General features: G+C 43.2%; 1 protein-coding gene across 1 annotated transcript in view; it reads right to left on the bottom strand.

The window, feature by feature from the left end:
* LOC120529046 (tripartite motif-containing protein 16-like) overlaps window positions 1-24,683 on the bottom strand; it is a 71,772-nt gene that overhangs the window by 8,259 nt on the left and 38,830 nt on the right. Inside the window, exons 3-6 of the mRNA XM_039753107.1 lie at window positions 16,380-16,475; window positions 12,695-12,928; window positions 8,410-8,640; window positions 6,478-6,557 (exon numbers count right to left, since the gene is read on the bottom strand). Coding sequence (XP_039609041.1) covers window positions 6,478-6,557; window positions 8,410-8,640; window positions 12,695-12,928; window positions 16,380-16,475 — 641 coding nt within the window. The remainder of the gene's footprint in view (window positions 1-6,477; window positions 6,558-8,409; window positions 8,641-12,694; window positions 12,929-16,379; window positions 16,476-24,683) is intronic.

The following is a 24,683-nucleotide window of genomic DNA, read 5'->3' as shown; positions in this document are numbered from 1 at the left end:
GTTCGTCGTGCTCACTGCTCCCTTCTTCATTACTCTATGGCTTGTGGACGAAGTTTTCAACCCGACAGCAGGTGTGGTTATAAAGCAGCTTTATTTCTTTTAGATTCACAGTGAGAAGAGTTTCAGAAAAGCAAACAATCAAATATACATGACAGCGTCAGGGCTTTACTGAACCCCGTCTGTTGGGTGGGGTCCAGTTTTATACCCCTAGAATGCGTGATTTAATATCATTATAAAATGTAACAGTCAACACATTTATTATACACAATCCTTGAGCCCCTTCAGCACGCCTTGTGCAACTTGATTTCTTGGCTCCTTTTGTTACTGCGTTCAGATGTAAGCTAAGGGAAAACGTGATAAGGCAGACTCATCTGTGGAATGCTCAGACCTTGAGTCCTTTGCACAAATATTTTTCTGTTTGCTAAAACAAAGCATGCTTTTGCATGGTTTAGTAAAGCTTACTTCTCAGACATGAATTAGTACAAGGGAACGAAGAGAACATTCGTCTTCCACCCGCTTCAAGCCTGTTATTGTTCGCCTTGCTTCACATCTGCCTGCTGGTGACTCCTGCCTTTACGTTTACTCCACCACTTTACTACAAAACTTACAACCACCAAAACTTTGTAATGGCACCAGGCTTTAGATCGAATCTCTACACAAGAACCTCATTGAGGCAACTGTCTTCACTGAAACAGGCTCAGAGAAGACTGGATTTATTCCTCGCATCCCTCTCATACCCTCTGGCCTCCCATTCCAATCCAAATGCCTCCAATTTCCAGTAAGGGTCTGCTTCGCTATGACAATAAATGAGTCACAGGGCCAGTCTCAAAAAAAGATCGGCATTGACTTGATGCAAGATTGCTTCTCACACGGCCGACTGTACGTTGCATGTTCAAGAGTAAGCTCAGCAGGCATTTTACAGCCTGAGGGCAGAACTGCAAGCGTTGTTTACAAAGAGATCCTTACGTCCTACAAATGTGTATTTCTCATACATAACATTTACAATCATACTCATCATTCTCAATACTAAAATAAGCCTACAACAATTACATTGACAGTCACGTTACATTATTTTTAAAATGTTACCTTTTTTTCATAACTTCTCCGCTGCGAAGCGCGGGTATTCTGCTAGTAGTTTATAATTTGTAAAGTCTGTTAATGTGTTTCACTTGTGAATTTGTTATGTGCACTCAGTGGAGTGTTTGGGTGGTCCTGAAGTGGTCAGGGTTCTAATGCACTTCTCTAATTTGCTGATCTTTTCCACCAAAATATATGAAGAAATGCTCTCGCTGTGTGAAACTCTCTTTATTGTCAGTGGGTGTAATGAGTCTGAGTATACAACATCACACTTAGAAAACACAGGAGCCTGTGGAAGCATGGCGGAAAATGGATTAACGTGAACTTTTAATGAGGAGAACATCTGACAGAATGTAAAGGACAGAGAAGACAACCGAAGCTCATTCAGATTTCATGATATCACAAAGCACTGAAGTTAATCCCAATTCAATTTCATTTATGTCTTCACTGCTTTCAGCTTCACAACACTTCATTTGTATGTTGAGCAGTCCCTGCCAGTTTAACACAACTTTCTGTTCCTTATTTTATGTTGGTTGTTATGCAGAGCAAATGCAAGGAATTCTAATGTCAAATGAAGAAGTAACTTTTAAGGGAGTAAACAGAAAAAGTAACTCTATGTACATAACCAATCACTGCACAACAAAGTTTTTGCTTCTTGAACACTGTTGGGTGTTTCTTATAGATTTTTGGGTGCTGATTATGAATATCACATCAACATCTACCCATCATGTACTGTTTCAGAGTTTTGTCATGATTTTTTCTTATATTTACATTTTCGCTCCCATAATTGAAATGGTTTATGCAGCCTGGGCATGTCCAGGTATGGAATCAGGCCGGGTTGGAAGCTGTTCTGTGGAAGTTGACATCCTGGGCAAGTCTGAATGAGCTTGACACTGTCTCAGCATGCTATAAAGGAGGCTTGCATACACCAGAGTGGTTTTATCAGTGGTGGATGTCCATTGTTAAACTTCTTCAATATGAGCTGTAAATGTTTGCTTAACTTCAGTTTGAAATTAGTTGAAAACATTAAAACAATTGTGAGAGTAGACCATTTATTCCAATAAGCTCATCCATCCTATTCACCTCAACTGTCCAAAATAAGTCAAGATTTAAATGTCCCAAAAGTCCTGTTCTCCACCATAATACTTGTAATTTATTCCATGTGTCTATGGCTGGCTCTTTGCATAAAGAAATACTTTCCAACATTTGTATGAAATCTACGCCCACCAAATTCCAACTGTACCCCTATGTTCTTGTTGCAGAATTTATTTTCAAGTAAAATTAATGCTGCTCTCCATTTATCTCGGAATGAGGATGTTGGGGTTGGGAATGACGTCACACATGAGTTGACCGCATTCTAGTAAAATATTCAGGAAATCAGGATGGATGTCTCCAGGAAAACTGTTGTTGTTCTTGTTCCATTGGAATAAATAGCAGTTGATAAAAACACAATGTGCTGTATTTTGCAACATGTCCACAGGTAGAAGCTTGGCAGTGCTGATTTACTGAGACACAAATAGACAGAAGTGCTAATAAACAGTATAATACTACAGCTTGCACTAAACTTTGTGGTGTACATAGCCATTTTAGATTGACATCATGATCAGAAGCTTACATACACCGATCCTGCTCATTTGTTTAATATAGATAGTCAGTGTGTATGTATAGTATTAGTATGGTATCTGTAGCAATAGAACAGTAAGTAAGCTTGATACTATAGACGTTTTGGTGTCTCATCAATGTTGTAACAGCCGCGATACATTCTGCTATATCTGTGGCGAATATACACTTGCGCTTCAGAGATGTTGGATGACTGCTCTTGTGAAGAAAGCTTATCATCTGTATTTCGGATGCAAAATTGGTGATCAAGACAAGGAATGGATGCCTCACATTTGCTGTGCTTAGAGTCACGCGAAAGACGATGCCTTTGCTGTTCCAATGATATGGTGAGAATAGAAGGGCCATGTGACAGAGTGTTACTTCTGTTTGACTAATGTGTCTGGTTTCTCCGCCAAAAACAAGAAGTCCATTGAATTTCCTATGAGACCCATACCACATGATGACAGTCTTCCAATTCTTAAACTACCAGAGGACTGGACCTTAGACAAACCAGATGAAGAAACTGCAATGCAGGGAACTGACAATGACATCGACCCGGATTTTGAACCATGCACATCAGGTGATTCACATTTCATAGTCCGAATTGAACAATTTGGTCAGAGATTTGGGTCTGTCAAAAGCAAAAGCCGAGCTGGAATGGTGTTTGCTGTCACCAGGTATTAAAGTTTCTGTGTTTCGAGGCTGACATTATGATATTACCGTATTTTTTGCACAAGTCGACAGTCGAAGGATTGTTCTCTGCCTTGGGTTGTGGGTTGGGTGGCATCTCTTCATTGATTCGTCAATGTTAATCCTGAAAGCTGTTCTACTACACATTGTCAAAGTTTATCCTTCAGTACCTGTTGGCTATGGAGCATAAATGAAAGAAATGTATGAAAATATGAAACTGTTGCTGAAGCACGCTGAGTATCGCAGGTACAACTGGAATATCTGTGGAGATCTTAAAGTCATTGCTCTGTTACTAGGACTGCAGCTTGGCTATACAAAGTACTGTTGTCTCATCTGTGAATGAGACAACAGCCGTGTCATAAAGGTCGCACTATTCTCAACAGAACTGGCCACTCTCTAAAAAGTTAGTTCAAGGACAGAAAAATGTGACACATGAATCGCTTGTCAACCCAGCAAAGATATTTTTGCCTCCTCTTCACATAAACCTGGGACTCATAAAGAACTTTGTGAAAGCACTGAACAAGGAAGGCAAAGGTTTTCGTTATTTAATACAGATGTTCCCAAGAATAACTGAAGCCAAGATCAAAGAGGGCATTTTTGTTGGCCCCCAGATCAGACATGTTATGAGTGACAAACAGTTTGAAGATCAGTTAGTTGGGCCAGAAAAAATTGCCAGGAAAGTCTTCAGAGACATTGTTGACACTTTTCTGGACAATTGCAGAGCCCCAAACTACATTCAGCTGGTTGAGAAACTTCTCAAAGCATACAAGACAATGAAGTGCAACATGTCACTCAAGATTCATTTCCTCCACTCACACTTGGACTTCTTCCCTGCAAATCTCGGTGCTGTCAGTGACGAACACAGTTTCACCAGGACATTGCTACGATGGAGAAACGATATCAGGGCAGGTGGAATCTGTCAATGCAATGTGATGCACCAGACATTGAATGCGAAAGAAAATCAGGAGCAAAACAGTTTTAATTCTGTTGAATTAAATAGCTTATACGAAACATAAATGTGACTAAATACGTTATTGTCAGTAAACATATAAATGTCTATTTCTCAGAAGTCCTATGTTCAAGATTCAAGATTCAAGAGTATTTATTGTCATTTCATCCATATACAGTAGTACAGCATACAGTGAAACGAAACAATGTTCCTCTAGGACCATGGTGCTAAATAAAACACAGGACAACGAAGAATCCACATAACATAAAGACACATCATATATAACAAGGTGCATGTGAGTCAAATATTCAAACATGTGCAACACTGCAGAACAGAACACTTATATCAGATATCAGATCGGTCCATGAGTGTTCAGGAGTCTGACTGCTTGGAGGAAGCAACTGTTACAAATTTTGGTGGTGAGGGCCTGAATGCTTCGGTACCTTTGTCTCAATGACAGGAGCGTAAACAGTGAATGTGAAGGGTGTGTTAGTCATTCGCAATGCTGGTGGCTTTGAGGATGCAGTGTGTGGTTTAAATGTCCATGATGGAGGGAAGAGAGACACAGATGATCTTCTCAGTTGTCTTCACTATCTGTTGTAGGGCTTTGCAATCCCTGACTGCACAATTTCCAAACCAGACAGTGATGCAGCTGCTCAGGATGCTCTCTATGGTTCCTCTGTAGAATGTTGTTAGAACAGCTGATGGAAGATGGGTTTTCCTCAGCCTACGCAGGAAGTAGAGCCGCTGCTGGGCTTTCTTGGCTGAAGAGCTGGTGTTGTGGGACCAGGTGAGGTTCTCTGCCAGGTAGACACCCAGGAATTTGGTGCTGTTGACGACCTCCACAGTTGAGCCGTCAATGTTCAGTGTCAGATGGTCACTCTTATTCTTCCTAAAGTCAACAATCATCTCCTTTGTTTTGTCTACATTCAGAGATTGGTTATTGGCTTTACACCAGTCCATTAACCACTGCACCTCTGTATGTCATTGCTGATGAGACCCACCACAGTTGTGTCATCGGCAAATTTTATGATGTGATTAGAGCTGTGCGTTACTGCACAGTCATGAGTCAGCAGTGTGAACAGTAATGGACTGAACACACAGCCTTGAGGGGCTCCAGTGTTCAGTATGGTGGTTCTGGAGATGTTGTTTCCAATCCTGACTGACTGAGGTCTCTCAGTCAGGAAGTCCAAAATCCAGTTACAGAGGTAGATGTTCAGTCCCAGCAGGCTCAGCTAATCCGTCAGCTGCTGAGCAATGATTGTGTTGAATGCTGAGCTGAAGTCGATAAACAGCATTTGAACGTATGTGTCCTTATTGTCCAGATGAGCAAGAGCCAGATGGAGAATGGTGGCTATTGCATCATCTGTTGAACGGTTCCGGCGGTAAACAGACTGCAGGGGGTCCAGTGAGGGAGGCAGCAGGGTTTTGATGTGCCTCATGCTTCTCGAAGCACTTCATGATAACGGGAGTGAGTGCAACAGAACGGTAGTCATGGAGGTTGGACACGAGAACTATGGTGGTGGCTTTGAGGCAGGTTGGAGATGTTGAAGATGTCAGTAAAAATGTCTGCTAGATGGTCTGCACATTTCCTTAGTACTCTGCCAGGAATATTGTCTGGTCCTGCAGCCTTCCATGGGATGACTGTTCGTAGAGTATTTCTCACATTGGCCACAGTCAGATTTAATGCTTGGTCACTAGGAGGAGAGGTAGTTTTTGTCATCATCATGTTGTTCTGTGCTTCAAACCATGCATAGAATTTATTCAGCACATCTGGAAGGGAGGCATCACAGGTGGGTGGTGTTGTCCTGTTTAGTGATAACCTGGATGCCTTTCCACAGGCTCCGTGCATCTTTGTCATGTAGGAAATGTCCATGGATTCTATGGGTGTGTGCGCGCTTTGCTGCTCTGATGGTGCGGGATAGTTTGGCCCTCACTGTTCTCAGAGTGATTTCATCACCTTCCTTGAAGGTAGAGTCCCGGGTCCTGAGTAGTACACATACTTTCTTTGTAATCCATGGTTTCTGGTTGGAGCGTGCAGTGATGTACTTGGAGACAGTAATATCATCGAGGCACTTAGAGATGTAGCAGGTCACTGATGATGTGTACAGTCGCTGTTGGTTGCAGCCTCTCTAAACATATCCCAGTCAGTGCACCCAAACAGTCCTGAAGAGCGGAGATGGCTTCTGCTGGCCAGGTTCTCACCTGCTTCAGAACCAGTTTGGTGCAACTGACGAGCAGTCTGTATGTTGGAATTAACATGACAGAGATGTGATCTGAGTTTCTGAAGTGGGAGCAGGGCTCCACCCTGTACGCGGCAGGAATGTTTGAAAAAATAAGATCCAGTGTGTTCATCCCTCTTGTTGCAAAGTCCACAGCCTGATGGAATTTAGGGAGCACTGACTTGAGATTCACATGATTGAAATCTCCAGTGACAATAACCAGTCCATCCAGGTGTGTGTTCTGTATGTCTGTGATGGCGTTGTACAGTTCCCAGAGTGCTTCCTTAGCATTAGCACTGGGAGGTATGTAAACTCCAATTATTTGGATGGTGATGAATTCCCGAGGCGAAAGGTCTACATTTAACAATCACAAACTCCACTAGTGGTGAGCAGTAGCTAGAAACAAGCACAGAGTTGCTGCACCATTTCGTGTTGATATAAGCAGATAGTTCACCGCTGCGTGTCTTACCGCACAGAGTAGCATTTCTGTTGGCTCAAAACGGTTCACCGACAAAAGAGCGATAGACATATGCGCCCCGACAAAACCGCGACGGACAAGTGAGTACCGACAAACCAACTAACTGGTTTTCGACAAATGCACATCGACAAAATCGCCATGACAAAATCGCGAGAGAGGCCAAGAGAGTGGGACGCACTTGCTGCAATTCTTCCTACATATGCAGGGTGTGATCTTAAGGACTATCTGCGTGCCGTGCTGATGGCATGCCACGTCTCATAATATTGACTTCTAAAATAAACATTATTATATATGCTTTAAACTAGTAATTCACATTTAATGAAAGTTTCGCGATTTTGACGGCGCGTTTTAATCGGCGCTATTTTGTCGGCGCGCATATGTCTATCGCGCAAATGTCGGGTCACACTCAAAACACAGCTAGCCCATCTAACTGAATGGCGCAACAGTCTTTAAACTCACGCTGGGTAGTTCACTGGAGTCGAATGTAGTCCAATATATTGTCCAGGGAGCAGACATTAGAAAGTAATATGGACAGGAGCACCGGCCGGCTAGGGTTAGCTTTTAGCCTAGCACAGACTCCCACTCGCTTTCCGTGTTTCCACCTCCTCGTGCATCGCCTCCATGCGCCTCTCCCTCATCCACTGCCATCAGGCGACACCAGGGGCTGAAGGTCCGGTTCTCGGAGCAGGCCCAGGTCATACAGTTTGTCCCACAGATTATTCTTTATGTTTTTATATGAATATCAGTAGCAGAGAAGCGTATCACACTGATATACATGGACACTAGTTGTTCTGATGTCCATGTACTACTGAAAAAACAGAAAAAAATAGAATAACAAATACTTCATAAAAACACTATTTTGGTCCGGAGAAGCCACTGTGAACTGTAGAGGCCACCTACCCATGTCAGAGTATGTGATGTAGTAAAACCAAAACTATATTTGTGCATAACCAGTGGGTACCTGTCACAATCAGCAAAAACCTTTCAGGAAGCAAGACTTTAAAAAAAAAAATGTTGTTCAGTGTAAACTGTCTGACGTCGTGCCAAGGCATAATGTCATCTAGTGTTCACCAGAGGGCAGCAATGTCCAAGAAACAGAAGAAACACGACACACAGAGAAAGAGGAATGTAAGGATTGGCATGTCTGGTGCACTGAGGTTCATAAATGTACAACATATTCAAAACAGATAGATGTACCATTGTACCATTGACACTGTTTAAAAAACTGGTGTTTCACTATGCTAATAAGAAATCTAACATTTACTTTAAACATTCAAGAACTATGAGAGTGTGATATCATTCAGCTAGTCACTGTAAGGGACTTTATAAAAAATTCTAAAAAATAAAGACTTAGAGATAAATGTAAAAGAGCAGGCCTTCTTCATGCATCTCACTGTCCCTGTGATTGTCACTTTGGTCCTCCTAATAGACTCTAACAATGAACACCAAAAAGCAGATGCCACACCTGATGGAGTTCTTGCCAGGATGTCCCACTGGCTGATCTTCTCCAGGCTCTTTTTCAGACCTGACAGCTCCTTTCTCAGGCCCTCAGAAGAAAAATCAGCCATGACAGTGAAGCTTATCGAGTCTCTATTAGCAGGAAAGACACAGCAAGATGAGAAAGTCTGCATCAGGAGAGAAGAGGGGAAAAGGAGAAATAAAAAGTAAAATTAATAAGAAGGACCTCCTCTGAACTAAACATCAGTGTGGTGGACGGTCGTCATGGGTTTACATAGACAGATTACTTTTCATTCATTCATTTGTTATTTATGGTAGAATGTTTCAATTCTCCTCCTCCCCATGGGCTCACCACCTATGAGAGGGGCCAAGGAGGTTGGGTGCAGTGTGAGTTGGGTGGTGGCCGATGGCGGGGACCTTGGCGGTCTGATCCTCGGCTACAGAAACTGGCTCTTGGGACGTGGAATGTCACCTCTCTGAAGGGGAAGGAGCCTGAGCTAGATATAGTCGGACTCACCTCGACGCACAGCTTGGACTCTGGAACCAATCTTCTTGAGAGGGGCTGGACTCTCTACCACTTTGGAGTTGCCCCCGGTGAGAGGCGCCGAGCAGGTGTGGGCATACTTATTGCCCCCACTGGAGCCTGTGCATTGGGGTTTACCCCGTGGGCGAGAGGGTGGCCTCCCGCCTTCGGGTGGGGAAGGGTCCTGACTGTTGTTTGTGCGTATCGCGAACAGCAGTTTGGAGTATCCACCCTTTTTGGAGTCTCTGGAGGGGTTGCTAGAGGGCATACCTTCTGGGGATTCCCTCGTTTTGCTGGGAGACTTCAATGCTCACGTGGGCAATGACAGTGAGACCTGGAAGGGCGTGATTGGGATGAATGGCCCCCCCGATCTGAACCGGCGGTGTTTTGTTATTGGACTTCTGTGCTCGTCATGGATTGTCCAAAACGAACACCATGTTCAAGCATAAGGGTGTTCATATGTGCACTTGGCACCAGGACACCCTAGGCCTCAGGTCGATGATCGACTTTGTGGTCGTGTCGTCGGACTTGCGGCCATATGTCTTGGACACTCGGGTGAAGAGAGGGGCGGAGCTGTCAACTGATCACCACCTGGTGGTGAGTTGGCTTCGATGGTGGGGGAAGATGCCGGTCAGACCTGGTAGGCCCAAACGTGTTGTGAGGGTCTGCTGGGAACGGCTGGCAGAGTCCCCTGTCAGAAGTAGCTTCAACTCCCACCTCGGCAGAACTTCAACCACGCCCCGAGGGAGGTGGGGACATTGAGTCCGAATGGGCCATGTTCCGTGCCTCTATTGTTGAGGGCTGACCGGAGCTGTGGCCGCAAGGTGGTCGGTGCCTGTCGTGGCGGCAATCCCGAACCCGTTGGTGGACACCGCGGTGAGGGATGCCGTCAAGCTGAAGAAGGAGTCCTATAGGACTTTTTTGTCCTGTGGGTCTCTGGAGGCAGCTGATAGGTACCGGCAGACCAAGCAGAACGCGGCTTCGGTTGTTGCTGAGGCAAAACTCGGGCATGGGAGGAGTTTGAGAGGCCATGGAGAACGACTTCGGACGGCTTCGAGGAGATTCTGGTCCACCGTCCGGCGTCTCAGGAGGGAAGCAGTGCAGTGTCAACACCGTATATGGTGGGGATGGTGCGCTGCTGACCTCGACTTCGGACGTTGTGGGTCGGTGGGAGGAGTACTTCAAAGACCTCCTCAATCCCACTAACATGCCTTCCAATGAGGAAGCAGAGCCTGGGGACTCTGAGGTGGGCTCTCCCATCTCTGGGACTGAAGTCACCGAGGTGGTCAAAAAACTCCTTGGTGGCAGGGCCCCGGGGTGGATGAGATCGCCCGAGTTCCTTAAGGCTCTGGATGTTGTAGGACTGTCTTGGTTGACACGTCTCTGCAACATCGCATGGACATCGGGACAGTGCCTCTGGATTGGCAGACCGGGGTGGTGGTCCCCTCTTTAAAAGGGGACGGAGGGTGTGTTCCAACTATAGAGGGATCACACTCCTCAGCCTCCCTGGAAAAGTCTATTCGGGGTTCTGGAGAGGAGGGTCCGTCGGATAGTCGAACCTCAGATTCAGGAGGAACAGTGTGGTTTTAATCCTGGTCGCGGAACAGTGGACCAGCTCTTCACCCTTAGCAGAGTCCTGGAGGGTGCATGGGAGTTTGCCCGACCAGTCTACATGTGTTTTGTGGACTTGGAAAAGGCATTCGACCGTGTCCCTCGGGAATCCTGTGGGGGTGCTCGGGAGTATGGGGTACGGACCCCTGATAAGAGCTGTTCGGTCTCTGTACAACCGGTGTCAGAGCTTGGTCCGCATTGCGCAGTAAGTCGAGCCCGTTTCCAGTGAGAGTTGGACTCCGCCAGGGCTGCCCTTTGTCACCGATTCTGTTCATAACTTTTATGGACAGAATTTCTAAGCGCAGCCAGGGTGTTGAAGGGGTCCGGTTTGGTGGACTCAGGATTGGGTCACTGCTTTTTGCAGATGATGTTGTCCTGTTTGCTTCATCAGGCCGTGATCTTCAGCTCTCTGGATCGGTTCGCAGCTGAGTGTGAAGCGGCTGGGATGAGAATCAGCACCTCCAAATCCGAGAGCATGGTCCTCAGCCGGAAAAGGGTGGAGTGCCCTCTCAGGGTTGGGGAGAGATCCTTCCCCAAGTGGAGGAGTTCAAGTATCTCGGGGTCTTGTTCACGAGTGAGGGAAGAATGGAGCGTGAGATCGACAGGCGGATCGGTGCGGCATCCGCAGTGATGCGGGCTCTGCATCGGTCTGTCGTGGTGAAAAAGGAGCTGAGCCGTAAGGCAAAGCTCTCAATTTACCAGTCGATCTACGCTCCTACCCTCACCTATGGTCATGAGCTATGGGTAGTGACCGAAAGAACGAGATCGCGAATACAAGCGGCTGAAATGAGTTTCCTCCGCAGGGTGTCTGGGCTTTCCCTTAAAGATAGGGTGAGAAGCTCAGTCATCCGGGAGGGGCTCAGAGTAGAGAGAGGAGTCAGATGAGGTGGCTCGGGCATCTGATCAGGATGCCTCCTGACGCCTCCCTGGTGAGGTGTTCCGGCACGTCCAACCGGGAGGAGGCCCCGGGGAAGACCCAGGACACGCTGGAGGGACTATGTCTCCCGGCTGGCCTGGGAACTCCTTGGGATTCTCCCGGAAGAGCTGGAAGAAGTGGCCGGGGAGAGGGAAGTCTGGGCCTCTCTGCTTAAGCTGCTACCCCCGCGACCCGACCTCGGATAAGCGGAAGAGGATGGATGGATGGATGTTTCAATTTAAAGCACCAAAAAATGTCATCTGCCTGGACTTTCAAACAGCGCAGAAGTCTGTAAGAGGTGAGGCATCAGACTGTAGATAAGTGGACTGAGAGGGCAACAGACAGGCAGGTGAAGAACTGACTTAACAGACAAAACAAGGCATTGCGCTCTTTAATGTACTGAGATGAAGTTAATTAGATAGATAGATAGATAGATAGATAGATAGATAGATAGATAGATAGATAGATAGATAGATAGATAGATAGATAGATAGATAGATAGATAGATAGATAGATAGATAGATAGATACTATTTTTGTCCAAAGAGGGACATTTGGCAATTAAATTAATCCAAAGACTTACACACACTATTCGATATAATTTTATAATAGAAGGTCCACAACTAAAAACACTTGGGAGCCTTTTGTGCGCTCATCACAGTTCTGTAATCTGCTCTGTAGAACACACTTGTGAGACCACATTAGGAATATTGTGTGTTAGAGAAATGACAAAAAAAGCAGAAAAGAAAGTCAAGAAGAAGAAGAGAGACCAGACTGGACTGTGGGGTTTCAGCTGTGAGGAAATGCTGAAGGATTTGAAGGTCATCAAAGGACAGAGACATGAGGAGATGACATGACGTGTTTAAAGATATGAAGGAGTTGGTGTTTTCTTTTCTCAGGTGGTGTCATTTAAAATGAGGCTTATTTGGAATAAATGTCGTATAAATTTGCTTCGTCAAACAATCAACTGTAGATTTACCTCCCTATCATGCTGGTGAAGGCTGAGCTTTCAGATCTTTGCAAAAATTGTGGAAATAGTAGGTAAATATGAAATTGGTCTGAGTGGTCTGTTCTTGCCATTTGTAAAAACTCCTCAGCTCTCTTGATTTTGAAGTCTCTCAGGTCCCACACACCCCAGTCTGATCAGACTCCCTGTGAAGTGTTGCTCTAACCTGCAGGAAGTGGAGATGGTCCTTGGTCTCTGAAAGGTCCTTCAGTTCAGCTTCTCTCCTCTTCAGCTCCTTGATCTCCTTCTTTATTTGCTTCATGACTCCTTCAGCTTTCTCCGTTTCTCTCTTTTCTTGTTCTTTGATCTTCTCTTTTAATTTCTTGTGGGTTTCCTCAACGCAGTGAATCAGATCAGTGAAGCTCTTCTCATGTTCCCTCATCACTCTTTCCACAGAAAGCTGTTGGAAAGGAGAAAAATATTGAATTGAGTCACCTGTTTAAAAATAAAAGTCACAAGACACTTTTGTTAGTATTTTAACAATGTAGAGGAGAGTTTGAATTAGGAGAAGGGTGGTTAGGAGTATTCCCTACCTAGTATTCCCCTGGTACTCTGGATAGCAACATCTTCTTAAGGCACTTGCTGGTCTGTATGGGATATGCAGTCTTAATAAGCGGCTCTGTAGGATCTATGGGAGCTATTGGCACAAGTTGCCAGGGGACAGCACTATTGTCCTGTGAGGACCCTGGTTGTGTTACACAGGGTGGTCATTAAAAAGAGCCTCTCCTGGTCATCCTGTGTTTGAGAGTGGAGCAGGACAATGTTAATCTGGAGTGGAGAATGAGAGGGGGTGGTGAAGAAGAAGAAGAAGAAGAAGAAGAAGAAGAAGAAGAAGAAGAAGAAGAAGAAGAAGAAGAAGAAGAAGAAGAAGAAGAAAGGGTATTGTTGTTAAAGCTGGTCTGTTATAAGGTAACTGTGTGAAAATAAAATATATATGGTGTTATTGTGCAAAGACTAAAACTGTCAAGTTTAACTTTGATAGGAAACATTTTGAGCAGATGCAGCAAAGTCTAAGGACAATGGACTGGGATAAGCTTTTAAGTGTGGAGACAGTCGAGGAGCAGTGGAACAGGTTTAAAAATGTTTTACATGTAATGCATGACAGGCACATACCAAAATATGGAATTTATGGGAAATTTTAAAAATCTACACAGTGGGTTCATGAAGATTTAATAAAAAAGCTGCAAAGGAAAAAACAGTCGGATAAGACTAAAAACTCCATTGTGAATTGAAAGGGGTATGAGAACATGAGGGCAACCAGTAAGAAGGATATCAGGGAGGCTAAAAGACAGCTGGAGAGGAATATAACAGATAAGGTGAAAAATGACCCTAAGAGATTCTTATAGTATATTAGTAGTAAAAGAACAGTCAAGGAGGAGGTGAAGTGCATCAAGAATAGTATATGGGAATTAAAAAATACAGACAGTGAAAGTAATGGGGAAATCATGAAGAACTGGAAAACGGCAAATATTATTTCATTATTTAAAAAGGGTGACAGGGCAAATACAAGCAACGATAGGCCAGTAAGCTGAATCACACCAAAATTAATAGAAGAACTTATTAAACATAAGATTGAGCAACACATGACAAGGACAGGAGTTTAACTGAACAGTCAGTGTGGGGTCAGAAGAGGGAGGTCGTGTTTTACTAACATGTTGGTATTCTATGAGGAGGCAACAAAAGTGGATCAAAGTGGAGCTTATGATATTATTTATCTGGACTTTCAGAAAGCATTTGATGAGGTGCCACATGAGAGGTTGGCCATCAAGTTAAAAGAAGTGGGAGTTCAGGGTGATGTTATTAGATGGGTGCAGAATTGGCTCAGACACAGGAAGCAGAGGGTGATGGTGTGATGAACCTCATCAGAACTGGCCGATGTTAAGAGTGGTGACCAGCAGGGGTCAGTGCTAGGGCCATTGCTATTGTTAATATCTATAAATGATTTAGATAGGAATATAAGTAACAAGCTGGTTAAGTTTGCAGATAATACCAAGACAGGAGGATTGGCTGATAATTTGGAATCCGTTATATCATTACAGAGGTACTTGGATAGCAGACAGGCTTGGGAAGATTTGTGGCAGATGAAATTCATTGTCAGTAAATGTAAAGAATTATACATAGGAAGTAAAAATGTGAGATCTGAATACACAAAGGGGGTCTGAAAATCGAGAGTCCACCTTATGAGAAGGATTTAAGAGTCATAGTGGACTCTAAGCTATCAACTGCCAGACAGTGTTCAGAGGCCATTAAGAAGGCTAACAGACTGTCAGGTTATATAGCGCCTTGATGTGTGAAGTACAAGTCACAGGATTTTCTGCTCAAGTTTTAAAATGCACTGGTGAGGCATCATCTGGAGTCCCGTGTGCAGTTTTGATCTTCAGGCTTGAAAAAGGACATAGCAGCACAAGAAAAGGTCCTGAGAAGGGCAACTGGGCTGATTCAGGGCTACAGTGGAGGAGTTATGAGGAAAGATTAAAAGAGCTGAGCCATACAGTTTAAGGAAAAGAAGATTAAGAGGTGACATGATTGAAGTGTTTAAAATTATGATGGGAATTAGTCCAGTGGATCGAGACTCTGACTTTAAAATGAGTTCATCAAGAACACGAGTCACAGCTGATAACTTGTTAAGGGTAAATTTCGCACAAATATTAGTAAGTTTTTCTTCATGCAAAGAACCATAGACACTTGGAACAAGCTACTAAGTAGTGATAAGTTGATGTTATTTTAGAAGAATTAAGTGGATAGGTCTGGCGAGCTTTGTTGGGCTGAATTCCCTGTTCTTGTCTATTTTGTATATACATAGCCAAATCCAACAATTGGAGGAAAAAGACAGGAACACTTGCTCAACAGAGCAGCATCTATAAAAAGGAACTCCATCTTTGAAGACCTGTCTAAATAGGTGAAGGTCAGCGATTGTCTCCACGGACGTGAATCTTGAATTTAATCCCAACTAGCAGACTCGGTGAGCTCACTGCAGTCCATTTATTATAAAGTCTCAGGACTGACTGGGATAACATTTTCTTTTTTAATTTTCAGATTCTTTCATTGGCCATCTTCTACAGTTCATTTACAAATTATAATCAGACAACTTGAACTCTGGAGTATTGTGTGAACTTCAGAAGGGCTCGAGGTGTGTATTTCACTCTCTATATTTTTATTCACGTGTATGGCGGTTATTGTGTGTTGAATGTCATTGTCATTTTCATCTTTGTGTCTTTCTTTTTTAATTGTTTATTTTTTCCTTCTTTTCTGAAATTTCCTTATAATTGTCTTTTTGACGTATACTGTATATATTCATTTGACTGATTAGAGCTGATGAGATCAATAGTTGAACGTACAGCAGGACTCTTCATGGGCTGATATTGGCCTGTCCTTACATTAGTTTAGGAAGGTGAGTGGCAGCAATCGGGCCGTTTCAGCAGATCAGCATGTAAACAGGTGGAGGGGCGCGTTATTGGGACTCAGTCCAGAAGACTAACACCTTCACTTATGGAGTACAATAAAGCTGCGACATATCAGAATGAACAGAGAAAGTCCATTAGGGAATGCTGTGTTGACTGATCCAACTCAGAACATCAGTGTCAACCTTCATTATGAGTTATTGTTAGGGGGAGTGAAGTCACCTTTAAGTGGAGGAATGAGGAACCCGAGGACATGAGGGTCTTGTGGTCTGAATTCCTAATGACTAAAACATGAAATGCTGTCAGCAGTGAAACGCCATGAAGGACACAATAAACCATCTTCTCTCCTTCTCCATCTCCCTGTCCTCACACGTCATCACCACAAACTCTCACAACCCTTTTAGTTTTTCTCCTCTCTTTGATATGAAGTGTCATCTTAATTCCACTCACCTTCATCTCCTCCACTGTCCTCCTCGTCTCCTTCAGTTTCTTCTCTTTCTGTTCAAGTCTCCTCCTAATTTCACTCAGTGTCGCCCCCAGCTGTTTCTGTTTGGACACACAAGAGGACACATGGGGGTCTTATCAGAATTTTCTTCCACTTTCTCAGCTCGTGGTGTCGTTTTGAGTGATTAAATTTATACAACACATTTGTTTCACATTCCATGACACAACTTACTGTTTCTGTCACACTGGTCTTCATATTGATACAGTAGGTGACACTCAGAGATTTAATTAAACAAATATGAATGTCACAAAAACATTCAAATAAAGGTTTAATTTAACACTTCAATTCAAAATGGAGTTTGGGCTTGAAGAGATCAACAAATAAAGGAGACAGTCTGAATGCTCACTTGTATACGAGTCAGTCCTTGAGATTTAGAGGACATCACATCGACAACCAGGATTTTTATTCACACATAAAATCTGAAGAAACCTGCAAACCCAGGAGACCTTTGATGGCTAAGGACTGCAATTGTAGGACCAACAAGGCCATTGTGGAGTTGAGACTTGTGAGAACTTTGTCAAGTGTTTGGTCATTTTATGGAGTCAAGTGAGATAACTGAGGCTGAGAAGACACGAGTGAGTCTGAGGAGTTCAGTAAAAGTGAAATCTGAAGAGGAGTTTAATGAGCTCAGAGAAATCTGACAAGAAATCAAAGGAGTCACTAATAGAAATATTTAAAGAAAACATTCTAAGTGAAGGTCAGAGAAATAAATAATAACACAAGTGAAAGTTAACTAACTCAGAGTTCAAACATGAAGAACAGCAAACGAGTCGCACACAGTGGGCTGCTTTATGGCTGGAGGGCATGTGGCTTGGCTGTTTTACAGAGAGTTGCAGATCCAGTTGTCATTGTCAACGTCACAGTAAGTGACAAAAGTAAGAGCAGGCTGGCAATTGTGTAAGAAAAGAGTGAAAATGGAGGAGCTAAGATTAGGAGTAGAAGACACCCGGTGGTCTTATCAGAAGTGCTGTCTGTGACACAAGACACTACTGGGAGGACTGGAGAGATCAGAGAGTTTAACATGAGGCTCAAATTGGGTTTAAGATGGAGGGGCACAGGGCTAAGGGGCATCAGGGTGATGTTTAAATCAGATGGCAGCTGCACCCCTGGCGTGGGATCCACTGATGTCATTGGAGGGCAAACAAGGAGGTCAGTCGTGGACTTTTAACAAGGAGCTTAAGAAGTTGAGGTTTACAAACTCATAATCAGAAACAGGCAGTGATATTAATAAGACTAAGGGATAAGATGGGCTGGATATTAATAGGAAAGTCAACAAAGTAAAAAAATATACTAAAACAAAAAACAAATATAGAATCAAACTAGAGAACTGGAAACTAAAAACATAAGACTAATAAATTAAAAGATTATAATAATAAGAGTAAGTTACAAAAGAGTGAAAACCTCAAATGAGAGTGAAAGAGAACACAAATCATATGAGTTTGTAGCAGTAAGTGCGTTTATGAAAGACCAGGCTTAAAAGTCCATGAAGCGGAACAGGCTGTGAGTTAATAAAAGTGTAAAAGGTAACTTTGAAATGTTTGGACTACAGGGGGTACGTCAAAATCAAATTGGCAATGCATTTTAAACAGGAGATCTGAATATGCGAGGTCATCAAAAAGAAAACAAAAGAATGGCAGTTACAGTCATATGAAAAAGTCTGTGAACCCCTCTCAGCCTGCATAATAATTGACTCTCCTTTCAAGAAAAAAGATAACAGCGATATGTCTTTCATTTCCTAGGAACATCTGAGTACTGAGGTGTTTTCCGAACAAAGATTTTTAGTGACTGTAGTGAAATGGGTCCACAGCTCTTCCAGCAAAGGCCGCTTTGTTTTAAATGAATAATCACCGTACTCGCGGCTTAGCGAGGGGGCGTGGTGGCTGTAGCGTCTCAGGGCGATCTGCGGTGTGGCCGTTTGTCACCTAAGTGCACAGGTGAGATTAACTTTAGGGAGGAGGAAGAAAAAGAGAAAGAGGTGAAAGAAAGAAAGACGGAGGTTACGGGAGCAAGCAAGAGAGAGAGAGAGAGAGCGTGTGCCGGTACAAGAGAGTGAGCGAGCGAGCGAGCGAGAATAGGCTCGCTGCAGCTGAGCAGACAGCCTGGGTGTTAGGCCGACACCCAGGGCGTAGTAGTTGTTGTTAGTGATGGGCGGAGTGAAGCCTCACGAAGCATCAAAACGTTTGAAGCAATTGTGTCGGAAATCGTATCGAAGCTTCGAAGCATTTGACACTCACCTCTCTAGTGACCCCTCCTGGCCATTTTCATTAACATTACACAAACTCATGATCCACTTCAATGACGTCTGTTGTAACTTTTATTGCTTTTATTTTTTCGCTTCTACAGACTGACAATGAAGAGAAGGGTTCATCAGCAACTTCTAGTATCTGATGTCTAAAAAATATAAATATAGATATATAACTAACGCCGACAAGCAGAATGCACTATACGATAGTAAGAGTTAAACAAAATAAGACGCCTCACTCATGGATTCCCGGCTCTTTCAATTAGTATTTACTTTTGCACTGTATCATTATAATCGCTCCTGTTATTAGTATTAGAATTAACCTTCATCTTTTCTTGAGATCACATTTAATAGCCTTAAATGTTTTCTTTGGTTTGACTTAATTAAAATGGAGTAGACGGAAAATAAAGGTTTATCCCTGTACTTTGCCTTGATATACGTAAGCACATTTGAGAAAGAAAAGGTGAAATCCTTAAATCAGCTGTTATTATTCGATCAAGTATTGAAATATTTCATTTATTAATACTTCACAATATTTTGTGGAGCACGAAAGTAACGAATTAGCTACAAAGAAATGTCGCCATCAATGGCTCAACTGGCTCAATCTGTATAACCAATTTGAACTAAATAATTTTAAGAGATACTGTGGAAGGATCGCACAAGAGATCTGTTCGGGAATCACCAAAATCTGATTCGAAATGCGATGTCTAATTGCGGATGGCAGCTCACGTATTTACATTAATCCACAGTAGTACATTAAGATAGTTAGTGTCAAAAGAGGTGTGAATTTGATTGATGACTTTAAGCCCCGCCCCCAAATATGATGGATGGCATTAATCCCCGCCCCAAATATGATGTATGGAAATATGAAAATATGAACTATGAAAATATAATTTATGTAAATATGAAACTATAAAAGTATGAAAATGTATTTATAAACTTAGGACACGTGAGTTTATTTTATAAACATTAGGTTCAAAATTAATACTGTGAAATTAAATATACACTTATCTTGCAGTCATAACTATGCTTATGTGCAAACTTTCTGAAAATATTCACAGACCCGCGGTAAGATATAAACTCACGACACAAGAACTAATTTTATAAACACTTTTCATGCTTTTTAGTCATGTATAGTTCTGCGTAGCTGTAACTGTCTTAAAAACTCTATAAAGTGAAATATTCAATTACCCGAAGTGTGCCTCCTTTTATAAATCCGGGGAAATAAATTTTCTTTCACCGCCATGAGAACACATTTGGCCGTTAATTTTAAATGGAAACAAACTTTCTTTCACAGAACATGGGTACCTCTGGTATTAAACTTCAGTTGATCAATAGCGAGAACCACGAAGCCCCCTGCAAGGCGAACACATTTGACCGCCAATTTTAAACGCTTGGGAAACAAACTTTAGTGTTAAAATATTTATTGTAACAATTCATGCTTTTTATTTAATGAAATCGGAAAATCATACGATTATTAAACCAACCCCACACCATTCAAAGGGGTTTGAGAATATAAGTTGCCTTTAAAATTCATAAGACCCTGGTCTTTGTTAACACGTTAATCGTTTAAATGTCGAAGCCTTTTTACATACCTATGGTCTAAGAACAATATTATTAGACGAACTACTTCCTACTAACGATTCTCTCTTATATACCAAAATGCACAATGAACTTTAAAAGCTCACGAGAAAAGTTATTAAAAACCTCCGCGTTGAGCACAGCGGTTTCTCGCTGTCTATGGCACTTGATTAAAAGTTATTTATATGCCGAGTACCAACACAGCTCTTTCCGATACTGTATTTCAGCCGCTTTAATCGTGTAAATATCAAAATTGATCTAGTTTCATATGGTTTGCATGTATACCCATTTACATCAACTTTAAAATACACGTGGCTACCTAAGAAACGATCTCTCGGTAAAACATAACGTTTACATGATTTAAGCCCTTTCCAATTGATATCATTCATATTCAACTTGGCCCTATAATGCTGAACTCACAAAAAATCACTAGAGACATGAAAGTGAAAAGAACCGCGCCAAGCCTTTAAAAATTAAAAATTTTTTAATTTTAACCCCCAAAAATGGGGGGTTTTTAAAAAAGGGTTTAAAAAAAAAAATAAAAAAAAAAAATTTTTAAAATATAAAAAAAAAATAAACAGCACTGATTTATTTTATAAATTATTCCAAAAAACTTGAATTAAAATAATTTCTTATAATTTGTTAAAGGTTAATTTTTTTTAAACCGCCAAATATAGACGACATAAATTTTTAAAATTTTTAAAAAGAAGATATTTAAGAAAATTGTAACTTTAAAATTATAATGAAATATTAAATATTTTAACGGGGATTTTTTTTTGAAACATTATCAATTTCAAAGGAAAAATTCATTGTATTTCGTATAACACATTAAAACCAAAGTTCCAGGAAGGAACGGATTACGCCACACTGTATTGTAACCATTTAACCCAATCCTTATTAAATCCCCAAATATTCGTGCGATGATTGCCGTTTTAAAGACCCCGGTCTGCCACATCGTTTGAACGCCCCTTTTAGGCCCTGAAAAACATAATATTATTTATCATTCTCTATGAAAATCGGTTAAAACGAAAAAGACCAGTTTTTCCGTTAAGCAAGGGTTTCGTTAAAAAGCACTTTCTTGCCAAAATTAGGCTCATCAAACCGACATTGTTTCATCGTTACGTTTTCCATAATACCGTCGATACCTTTCACTTTGAACCGGTTCCTCCATTCTCGAAAAATTCGCACATTTGCCCTTCCACGACACGTTCACTGGCCCTCCCCAAAACACACCCCAGCCGAATCAGGCCCCAAAAAGGACCCGTTCACCGCCGGCCTCGCAGGTCCTGTTGCCGGGGCAGGCCTTTAGACAACCCACTTAAGCATTTCACTTAATTCGTTTTTATCCGTTTCCCTTTTTATACCATTGGCATTTTTTACAACCCTTTTCAAAATTAAAAAATGTTATTTTCTCTTTTGAAGGATTTTCCAAATTTTTTGTTCCAAAATTTTGCGACACTGGCCTGAATCTCGTAAACCGATGGTAACAGGTCTTGGAAAGCCAATCGGTTATGCCCCTTACATTGGAAAATTTACGGTTAGTTAACGCCTAATCCGCGCTTGTTAATTTCCCCATTGGGGTTTTTTGCCGGAAAAAAGGTTCCAGAAATGGCCCCGTTTACTTGGAAAGTAACACATTCCGGTTTGGGATTTTTAAAAAAACAGGGAATTTCCGATTCTCCAACTACCGTCCAACCTCCCCTTTACGCCAGAAAATTTTAGTTCACCGGGGGAAAGCCAGAGACGCCCCTGCCATATGCTCACGTTCCCCCTTGCTTTCTAACCTGCAGTCCCCCGCACATTACCCGCCGAGCCCCAACATGACGCCGATGCCCCAAATTAACCGTTCACCCAGAGCCGGTTTGCCGGCCACGTCGATTCCGCAGGAAGGTCCTGCACACTCCGAAAGCGGGGTTGCGGCCATTCAAAGTCCCGACCCCGTGCCCCACACCGCATTCCCCCGGATCGCCAGGGCCTTTTTTCCCCCGGACAACCGTTAACCTGCTAAAGCCCTGCTAAGGTTTTTCCTCACAATGGCCGGGTACTGGGAAACGAGCCCAGGATCAGAATCAGGAACCCTTTCCGAAAGCCTAGCCCACCCTTACGCACACACCTGTAGAAGATTTGTCAGAAACCCCTTGCACCAGAAAGGACTCGCTGACCCGGCACCAGGCGCAGTCACTGCCCCCAAAAGGCTCATTTGCCAGCCATTTTTGCCCGTTCAAGGAAAAAGTTTATTTATAGCCGCATTCCCCGGAACGCTTGTACCTGAAATGTCAAAGCTTTAGCGCATTGGCTAGCAGCAGCACCCACCCAGCAGGATTTCCATCAGCCGGGCCACTGAACCCCCCCCTGGGCCTGCGCCCTTCGTAAGCCATCCGGGACAATCTTCAGCCCCCATGCTAGCCTCGCCCCCCCGGGCGAACCTCCCGTTCTTCCCACCCGAAAACCCAGGCCCCGGGAAAGGGGCCTTCCAGCTTCGCCCCGTAGGGGGAAACAGATTTAAGTACGCGGGGAAGCAGATGCACCTTTTTGAGGGGGGTCATGATGTTGGCGATCCCCGCCAATCACACGGGCCCCCCCCCACCTCAGGAGGGAGGGAAACCTTCCCCCCCCCCCCCCCAAAACCTTCACCCCGGGGCCTTTTTTTTCGTTCCGAAAAGGCCCTTTTCTTCCCCCCTTAATTTTGTTCAAATGGGGGCCCAAAAGGGATCCCGCGTTTTGCCTGAACCCTTTTTAAAAATTGCAGCAATTGAAAAGTAAATCGGGCCCAGGGGAATTTTTCAAGTTTTCCCGGGGGTGATACCCATGTGGGTTTTAAAGCCCAAAGGAAAAAAAAATAGAAAGCCCTTGTTCCCCCCCCTTAAACCCTTATGTCACTGTGAGGCCTCCTAAACTTTCATGGGCCTTAAATATGCATTAGATTTTGCTCTAGGCAGTCTGAGTTTGTCAGGAGGAAGTTGGTGGACACCAGGATATACAAATGAAAGCCATTGTACTTACGTTTGATTATGGCATACAGCTAAGGTGATAGCCACTGGCCCCTTAAAACGTGAACCCCTTTTTCGTTCAGAGCACCGTCCACCACGTCTACCATTTTGAATGTCAGCTCTTTAAAGGAAACATGTTTTCTGATCCAGTTGTCATGTCTCAGGACTGGAGAATGTCTTTAATGGTTAGGGATATAGTCAACCGCGAAATGCGATCCGTTCATTAAGATAGTAAGCCGTGTTATCCTCAAGTGGCATTCATTGGGCAACAAAGCACTCTTGAAACCTGGGTCAAGCCGGGCCTCTTCATGAACCCCTTTGCTCCAGCAGGACTAGTCAGTGCAAACAGCTCATAGCTGTCGGGGTTGTGAATCTCAAATTTGAGGGTTGCCAGGGCTCTTATGATTCTTGTCAGGGAGTCAAGGGCTTGTACTCCATGCAGGCCTCTAAGTTAAAGCTACCATTGTGGATTATCTTCATATGCTTCACTATAGTGCTTTTTCCTGAATTGTTGGTGCCAAGGAGAAGAAGCTTGATCTCACGGCATTGCCGCTGACTCTCGGCGGTGTCGGTCGATTCTCGAGGAAGCGGCGGCCTCCTTTTCCTCCGAGCTTTGACAGCATCCATGTTCATCCTGAGAGAGGGGTTAGAAAGTATCGTGAATTAGGATGATGAAGCAGGGACACGTTTGCTCTGTATAAGTGAGTAGCAGCCTTGATGACGGTGCTGCTTCCCAGTCATATACAATGCATTGCTGCTGATGTCCTCGCCTGACATACACTGCGGCCTTCCAACTTGCTCCTAGCACAGGTTGCCAGACTGCAGAGCGGTCAGTTAGTGCTTCTTCATTCGGCCAATATCATAGCTTTTTCACATCCACCAAGCAATCTGTAGCACATTCCTGTTAATGGAACAATTTGCCTCTCCCCTGCTGTTCCACTGAAACAGAAAATCCTTCTCCCTCCACCTCTGCATGGTTACTTCATGTCCTCTGTTCAAATGTAAGGTGCACACTTATCCAGCGGTTTCTGATCGCCTGCATGAGAGGAAGTGGCCCTTAGCAAAGCAATCTGGTTGGTGTGGAAGTGAGAACACTTGATGGAGCAACTTCATGCATAACAACAGAGTAGGAAAATAATCTTAAATCTTAAAAAACATTTCTGGCGCCTTTTAGATAGATTTGTGGTGACATAAATAAATAATTAAAAGCCCCACCACACGGCAGCTAGGCCTGAAATCGACATTGAATAACGGAGTTCAGCATGTTTTCTTTTATACATATTGAGTGCATTTCTTTCAGAACCTAATGGCTAATTTCACAAATAGTCAATGAGTACAAAACCATCCCAGTCTGTGTATCAGATTAAAGATTACGCTCTGGCACTACACCTCAAGAATATGCACCTTTTGGTTTACAAACCTACGGTTGTACATTT

This window comes from Polypterus senegalus, chromosome 4 (assembly GCF_016835505.1).
Source record: "Polypterus senegalus isolate Bchr_013 chromosome 4, ASM1683550v1, whole genome shotgun sequence".
Classification (NCBI taxonomy): Eukaryota; Metazoa; Chordata; class Cladistia; order Polypteriformes; family Polypteridae; genus Polypterus; species Polypterus senegalus.
This window is presented reverse-complemented; position numbering and strand designations above follow the sequence as displayed.